Source organism: Chaetura pelagica, unplaced genomic scaffold (assembly GCF_000747805.2).
Source record: "Chaetura pelagica isolate M959 unplaced genomic scaffold, ChaPel_1.0 scaffold386, whole genome shotgun sequence".
Classification (NCBI taxonomy): domain Eukaryota; kingdom Metazoa; phylum Chordata; class Aves; order Apodiformes; family Apodidae; genus Chaetura; species Chaetura pelagica.
Genome location: NW_009953703.1, coordinates 2,308,569 through 2,317,019, shown reverse-complemented (window position 1 = coordinate 2,317,019; position 8,451 = coordinate 2,308,569). Strand labels below are relative to the sequence as shown.

The following is an 8,451-nucleotide window of genomic DNA, read 5'->3' as shown; positions in this document are numbered from 1 at the left end:
TTTAAGTGTCTGCATACACACCTGTTTGTAATAAACTAAATTCTGTTAACAGACTGAACTCTTCCTACAGCTGCAAAAGAAAAAGCCATAAGGATACTCTGATTTGCATATTAACATTGAATTAGATAGTGTCTCCTGTATGAATAACTTTAAATGGTAAAGACCGAGGCATTCACAGCTTTTGGGGTTGATGATTTCCACACATAGCAAAGAGAGACTTCCGTGTAAGATCACACTACAGAACAATTGAGGAAATGACAGAGGACTCCCTAAATTTAAATACTCTAATACAAGATAAAACATATATTATAGGCATGTATTTACAAGCAGTTCCCTATTTTAACTGCTGGCAACACAGACATTCATTAAGAGGGGCATTTTTTAAGAAAACAAAGCTTCAAAAAAGAGAAATTAATCTGTGACAATACTCTCTACTGGATTCTTGCCCCAAATTTGCATCATTCCCAATTCTAATACTACTGTTAGGTTTAATTTGTGAAGATAATTTCTGTATGCTCTTTTCTTTCAATTCTTGTGAAGCCAAGGTATTTATATCTCACTACAGAGCTGCCAAACATAACTGAAACCAGTACAACAGTTGTCAGCATCTGATGTCAACTGGAAAGGCCAAAGTCTATTTCAGCTTGCATATGGCAAACTGATCTCCAGAGAGGACTGATGCCAGGGAGGAAATATGGCTGCCAGAAAGCCAAGTATGACAGCCCCCACTGCTGAGAACCTATAAAAGGTTCTTATTAAAGAAAGATGATGTTTTTTATTTTAAGTTCAAATGGGTATAATCAGATACTGGTAACTGAAAGTAAAAATTCTGAGATTTTTAACACAGATTTTTGTTTCCTGTCAAAGAAAAGGTATAGTGAAATTATTCACATGCAGCAGAATAAATATGGCTTAACAACTGATACATTTATAATAAAAGTACAGTTTACAGTAGGAGCTTGTAAATGTTTTATCTACAACTGTTAAAACTCCTAAAGAAGAATGACTATAGTACTTTTAAATTATTATTATTTACAATTGCCCACACGTTATTTAGTAATATGATAAAACCAAAATAGACTTTTACTACAGTGTAATAGTAATAACCCATTTCCAACCAGTTGAAAACAAGATTTCCTTTTCCCTCTTGGGAAAAAAGAGGTGGATAAAAAAGAGAAAATAACCAGTCAAAGGGAACACTCAGTAACCAGGTGGCAAAGTTTTCTTGTAAGCAAGACATAACCAACAGGTCATGAAAACAAAATAAACATGCAGGCTATACTAACAATATCAGGAAATAAAAATAAAAACCCAGAAGGCATCTCACCTTTAGCTCTGCTTGTATGAATTCTGCCACGAACCCAAACCACTTCATCAGCTTTCTCCACTGTCAAGTCTTTTACTCGAATCAAAACTCTATCTGAAATACAGAAAAAACTCACATTTTAAAACGGTTTTGTTTTTTGAAGCAAAACATTTTTCACTTTAAACTCCACATACATTCTCTATCATTGATAAAATTCAGTAATAAATCTAAAACATTCATTTTTTTTATCTACAGTGTAATAGCTGTACTGAAAACACACAGGATCCTATTTCCTTTCTCAGTGATTTGTACTTGAGCAAGTAGTATTAAATTGGTTCAAGCTTATTGTTTTACTTTTATAGCAGGGTCAAATTTCACTACAACAAAAGCAAGACTTTTCATGGATGGCAGGACCCTGCATGATGGCACTATTTTTTATAGGATTTCACTGTGTTGCACTGCACTGCCTGCACTTATTAGTCTGGATTTCTGCTAGCTAAGGGATGTCTGCTCTGCTCCAATGTGCGATGTGGAAGTTTGTACATTGAACACAGCAAAATAAAGACTCAAAGGTGACATGACCATTCTCTGTACCTCCCTAAGTAAGGTATCACAGTAAAATAACTATTGTTTAAAACAAAGACAAGAAAGAAATCACAGAAAATGAGCATTAGAAATTAAAGATTTCTTTTTATAAAAACAACAGCATTTTGGAGCAACAAGAGTTATTACTGTGTAAAATCAGTTAAATCTCTTTTAAGAGAGAACTAGATCAAAAACTGCTGTCACTGCAGGAGCCAGAATTCATCAGAAAGAACACTTCAAATTCTATGTACCCAAGAAAGCTAAATAAAAATAGAAATGCATAGCTTTGGTACGACAGATTTTGTATCGTAAAGGAAAATATAAACATTATCAATGAAAATATCTATAAACAAATCAGGACTTTAAAAATTGTATACAATCACTATAAACTGCCAATACGCTAGCTGCATGTCACTAGTCCTTGAAACGCACTTGGTGGTTTTTTTCATAGATTTTTGGTCAATGTATTTTTGCATGGTCTCAAATACTGATTTTCTATAGTAACTACAAATCGGTTAGAGGATATATAGATAGCATTGCAGAGAACCTCAACAGTTCCAACAGATACACTCACTCATTTACAGTTTCTATGTGGTTAAAAACCCTGCTTATTTGATAAAAACACTCTTCCGGGAGATACAGACACTTAAAGGTCTCTTCTAAGTCTAGATATTCTATGATTCTATTAGATAATTCTGTGATTTGTAACATAAGCAAATTCCCTCTGCTTTTCATCAGTTTCAAATACTAAGACACGTCCACTCTAGACTTTTCCTGCCAGAATTCCAAAGTCTGCCTATCCCAGGTTACCATCTGCCATTCTGGACTCCTTCCCTCCATTTCCGAGCACTAGTCAGTTTGCCCCACAAGCCTATTATTCTGCACAGGAAATTTTAGGGGGTTGAAAATGTTTCTCAGCTGATACTCAGGGCAATGTAGCTTTTTCTTCAGAGAAACACGTCAAAACCAGGACAGAATGAAAGTGCACAGAGAAATGTGATAGGAAATTGATTCAAAGGTATTAATGATTGTGTGTGTGTGTACACATGTGTACTAGGGAAGGGAGAAAGGGGAATGAAGATGTTATCACTTGCCAGTAACTCTGATGTTCAAACTTGATCGGTACTACAGGAAACACACACAACCAGCACAACCCATAAGCTTTAGTATTTCTAAGATTTTGATATTCAGTTAAAATTACCTCAGTCAACTTAAAACTGTATTATTAGAAACTTAAGACATTTTCCAGGCACAAACGTAAAGACAGAATGAGGTGTTATACTTTTTATGGATCCTCAGTGTTTCAGGGACCATCTGCATTAGATCAATATTTTTTGAAGTCTTTTGGATACACAATGGTTCATGTTTCATCAAGACTAAACAAGACACCTTTAATAAATTTTTTATATCATACAAATTATTAAAAACTTCATCTTTCATTAGAAAGGTAACAAAAGAATATCCAAAAAGATACATCATAAACTCATTCTTTCCAACAGCAGAACATAGAACGACAGCATGGGTGAGGTTGGAAGGGACGTCTGGAGGTCATCTGGTCCAACCCCCTGCTCAAGCAAGGCCAGCTAGAGCCAGTTGTCCAAGAATACTTTTTGACAGTTTCCCTCCTTCAACACTTCCCAAAACTAATCTTCTTCTCTTCTCATTTCTAAAGTGCCAGTAGGTCTACATTTGCTAGTGTAATCAATCATTAGTCTTTGTCACTCATGTTTGCTTGTCCAACCAGCTTATGGTAAGTCAAATCTTTCCTCTATATTCTCATTTCACCTGGACCTCCTTTCAGTTCATTTCTCTCTTCCATGATCAAAATTAAGCTTCTTGCTTTCACCTTTAAGATCCCTTGCACAATACTCTTCAGACTACCTCCTACTTCTTCTTTCAGAAATGCAATCTATATTACATTTTCTGTCTTCTTGCCACATAAACCCTTACAGACAAATTAAATAATGCATAAATAAAAAACAATGTTTTAAACTGTGCTACAGTTGCAGTTAAGGGAATAAAGATTTTAAACCTAGTTCAAACAAAACATTCTGTAAGTCTGAAATTACACTTCCATCCCCAATTAAGTATCCATGCTATCTCACCTTCATTGACATTTTAAGGGGAAACTATTTTTTTCGTTCCCTTCATGTGTAGCACAATCTCTTCTTTCCAACATACTAAATAACCTTCTATTTCAGAACTCTGGTATCTTCTAAATATGGGAGAAGATAAAAACTCAAAGGCTGTCTGGATTATACAAGACAAAACCACTTTTCTACCCCCAGACCTTCATTCCCTGCCTGTCTCAACAGCCTGCTTGCTAAGTTCATTTATCTCATATCATGGAGTTCTCAACAGTAGGATCAATATTTCTGCCATCTCTGTGAAGTGAAAGCGTCTTTACAATGTTGGATACATTTGAAAAAAATAAGATAAATTAATAAAAAACCCAGAAAGCCAAAAGTGGGATAAGATGAAAGCAACTTCCAGGGAGCAGACATGAAAGTAAATGCGCTGAAGGGAGAAAAAGAGAAAGGCAGATGTAGTTTTATTGGCAATCACAGCCTTAAGCAGCCAGGAAAGACATGAAGGCACAGGTGTGTGTGTGAGACCAGCAGGGCAGGGTGGAGCATCTATGCAACAACTTTCTGAACATGTGAAAAGACTTTTAGTGAGCCTGCAGAGGAACACAAATCTATGGGCAAGGTAAAAGGACCTTGCCTATCCCTTGGAAAGGGAGAGCAATTTGCTCTGATCACTCTAAGCTTTTCACTTCCCATGTCCAGCTGCTATCTTCAGGACAGTGCAGCTACTACAGCAAGCCTTAAAGCAACTGTGCTGCAGATGTCCAACGGAGCTCCTACCCAGGTCTGTGCTGTCTGTATTGTCTGCTGGCTTCAATGACCAGACGGTATGTGGATCTGCACATGTCACACCACAATTCATTATTCTGACTGAGAAATGGCAGGTATCCACACAGACTTCAGAAAAAAAACAAAATTAATACAGTACAGACAGATGGGAATGCACACATTTGTGCTTCCCTGCCACCCCCTGCCCCAAGCGGCAGTTCCTCCAACACACTCAATGCAAGAATACTTTGGGGAAAGCAGATACACAGCACTGATGCCGAGTGATGATTTCACCCTCCGGTGAGTCCTTTCATGAGAGCTCTCCCTGGCAGGAACTACTGAATCTTTAAAAAAGAGGGCATTAGTTTCAAGTAAGGGACTAGGCTGATCTTGAACCTTTTTATTATAGGTATTTTGGATTTTAACGTTAACCTGATTTAGGTGTTCTGGATAACCATCTTCTATAAAACAGAACAGCAGCAGTCTTGTAGGTTGTGTTTTAGGCTGAATGGAAAACCTACTCCGGCTTGTCCATACATTGGCTGGCACCTTGTTTTTAAACAAAGAGTAAAGAGGACAACAGACCTAAGTCCAGTACTCAGTGCTTTTCAGATTTCCTTTAGCTTTTGCCATTTTCCTTCTCAATATATTTTTTTCTCCATAGTATTTTTGAGTGTTTCTTTTGAATATGAGTTGGCAGGGTAGACTTTCTCCAGGAGAGTAGCATTTGATCCACCATCTCAGCCTGCCAGATTGGGTCTCCTACACAGCTGTTTGCTATGGGGTGTGAATGAAGCTGGCAGAGCAAACACAGCTTGCAGAAACTCTAGTGAGCCAAACACCACTGCAGAAGAGTGCAGGGAGAGGAGCCCCACCAGGGAAATCTTTCAGCCTAGTCAGCAGTGCAGGTTAAGCAGCCAGATGCTAATTTGGAGACGTTCCTTTTTCTTATTATTATACATTTTAGATTGTGACTGCACATCAATTTATGGGTTGTTATGTGTCACTGTGGTCAGTTGTGTTCTTGCCCCTTCCAGCAGCCATCAGAGCCCTAAGACAACTCCTTTCACTTTGCTAAGCTGGCTAAACAAATTGTTATTACTAGCACATTGAAATGGATCAGCAGGAGACCCAGCATCACAAAGAGGGAAACCCACAGTAGGCAGCAGTTGAGTTGGCTTACAGTGTAATTTCAACTTCAGTTCCCTTTCTTTGACAGCTAGTATATATTTTATTTAATGACTGTTAATACAGTCTCTAGTGATTTTCTTGTCCTTGACATAATGTTCCTCTTCAGCTGGTTTCAACCTGTAATTGTTTTTGTAGCTCCTCCTCTTCCCTACATTCTGCATTTCCCTTCCTAAGGGAGGTCACCCAAACCAACTATTCAGAGGAGAAAAAAAATCACCTATCACATATTATGTTCCTTTTTTACATTTCACTATGAAGAAGTTACAAGCCAGCCTATTACCTTTCCTCATTCCTGTTTCATGCACTGAATAACATGAAGATTAATATTTCTTGGGATGTTGGCCTGGGACACTGCTCTCTAGCTGACAAATCTTTCTGAATCCCAATTCCCCATCAATATAAAATGAGGATTAGCTGAAATTCACAGCGGTGTAACTAATGATAAAAGCCATCAATGTTAATATATATTAATGGACTTGGTGGTCATATGCAGAAGTAATGAAGGCTCCATAAGCAGACAGGTATCCTACTCATGAGAGAGAGCACTGCTGCAGCAAGCCATAGCAGAACTTACTCCAAAAAAAGAAAAAAAACTGAAATCAGTATTCAGTACATTATAAATAATAGCAATTTATTTTTTAAAAAAAGACAAGCTTGCAGTGATGAATAGAAACAAAAACTGACCAGCTGTGAAGGAAACTGCTTGAAAGAGTCCAGTGCAGAGCCACTAAGATGATTAAGGGAGTGGAACATCTCCCTTATGAGGAAAGGCTGAGGGACCTGGGTCTTTAGCTTGGAGAAAAGGAGACTGAGGGGTGACCTCATCAATGTTTACAAATATGTAAAGGGCGAGTGTCAGGGAGATGGAGTTAGGCTTTTTTCAGTGATGACCAGCGACAGGACAATGGGTAATGGATGCAAATTGGAGAATAGGAGGTTCAATGTGAATATCAGAAAAAACTTTTTTACTGTGAGAGTGACAGAGCACTGGGACAGGCTGCCCAGAGAGGTTGTGGAGTCTCCTTCACTGGAGACATTCAAAAGCCACCCCGGCACATTCTCATGTGATGTGTTCTAGGTGACCTTGCTCTGGCAGGGGGGTTGGACTAGATGATCTTTTGAGGTCCCTTCTGACCGCTAGGATTCTGTAATTCTGTGTGGTCCAGGCAAGGGCAAAGACTGATACTCTGTAACCTCTCTGGACCCAGGTCCAATATTCAACCACACTCATTACTTTTTTTTTTCCTTCTAAGAACTTCCTGTGTTCCAACTTGTGTCTACAACCTCCTGTACACATTTACCATACCTTCAAGAGTCCAGCTTTACCTTCTTGACACCCTCCCTACACCCTCTCATTATGTAGCTTTAAACAGTACTGAGGTCAATCCCCAGCTTTGTCTTCTCCAGACTGAACAAGCCCAGCTCCCTCAGTCTCTACTCAGAGATCCTGTGCTTCAGTCCCTTGAGCTATTCAGTAGCTCCCCACTGAACTGGTGCCAAAAATCTTACAACATCTTCCTTGCACTGGAAAGCTCAAAACTGGACACAGGACTCCCAATGCAGCCTCACAAGTGACAAATGTATTCAAATAAAGGGAAAGAATGACAGAAAGATTTGAATATGGAAGTTTGGTAAATGATTTCTCAAACAAGTACTCAAGATATCAAGTATATAACTTGCCCTTCCCCCATCTTTTTAAAAAAACTTGTTTCAGTTTTTAACTGACCTGGTTTCTCTTGGGATTGTATCATTGATGACACTCCATATCTTTCCTTAGCATAATCCTAAAGTGGAAGTGAGAAACACATATCAAAGAAGCATACACAAAAATATGAACAAAATCATTACAGAGTTACTTGAGGAAATACAATTAGCTATAATATTAAAGATATTATCTTCTAGACTCTTAAGATTGAAACACACAAGTGAGAGAACTGTGCTCTGTAAGAAAAATCAACAGAAAACACACATTAGGATCATTATTTGCTACACAGAAGTTAGTGTGAACATCTCTGTAAAAAGCCTACTCCTGAGAGGGTATATGAGTCCAACAGAAGTAGATCCATGGCTAAGAATTTCCTTCCCATACTTAGGCACACTAAAAAGGCCAGATCACATGTCATTATGACAGCCAAAGCAAGCTTGTCTGGCTACCAGCAGAATCTGTTGGGTATGACACAGCAGGATTTGTTTTCAAAGAGATCACAATTCTAGTTTCCCAAACAAGCCCACTCATTTCCACTCATTTTTTAATTTTATTCTAGTCATCATATGGACATTTACTGGGGACAGGAGATGTCCTCCTTTCTCTGCTTTTGAAGAATCAAGGCTGATGTATAACTTTACAGCCACCTATACTCAGAATTCCTTACTCCTGATGCATTTTTGGCCTTTCAGCAAGTAAAACTGATTTTATAACAAAATGATCTGATGATCTTTTTTTTTTTTTCCTTTTAAAAAAATAACCGCCTAAAATTGTCCCACACTTATCTGTGATTTTCAAGTATGTGACAT

The 8,451-nt window shown here is 38.0% G+C and overlaps 1 protein-coding gene across 2 annotated transcripts in view; it reads right to left on the bottom strand.

The window, feature by feature from the left end:
* DARS (aspartyl-tRNA synthetase) overlaps positions 1-8,451 on the bottom strand; it is a 42,389-nt gene that overhangs the window by 31,879 nt on the left and 2,059 nt on the right. Inside the window, exons 1-2 of one of the 2 annotated variants that reach the window (XM_010000374.1) lie at positions 7,664-7,715; positions 1,328-1,420 (exon numbers count right to left, since the gene is read on the bottom strand). In XM_010000374.1, coding sequence (XP_009998676.1) covers positions 1,328-1,420; positions 7,664-7,688 — 118 coding nt within the window. In that variant the 5' untranslated portion in view covers positions 7,689-7,715. Of the gene's footprint in view, positions 1-1,327; positions 1,421-7,663; positions 7,716-8,451 lie in introns of those variants that run through there. The other variant, XM_010000375.1, reaches the window with a different exon arrangement.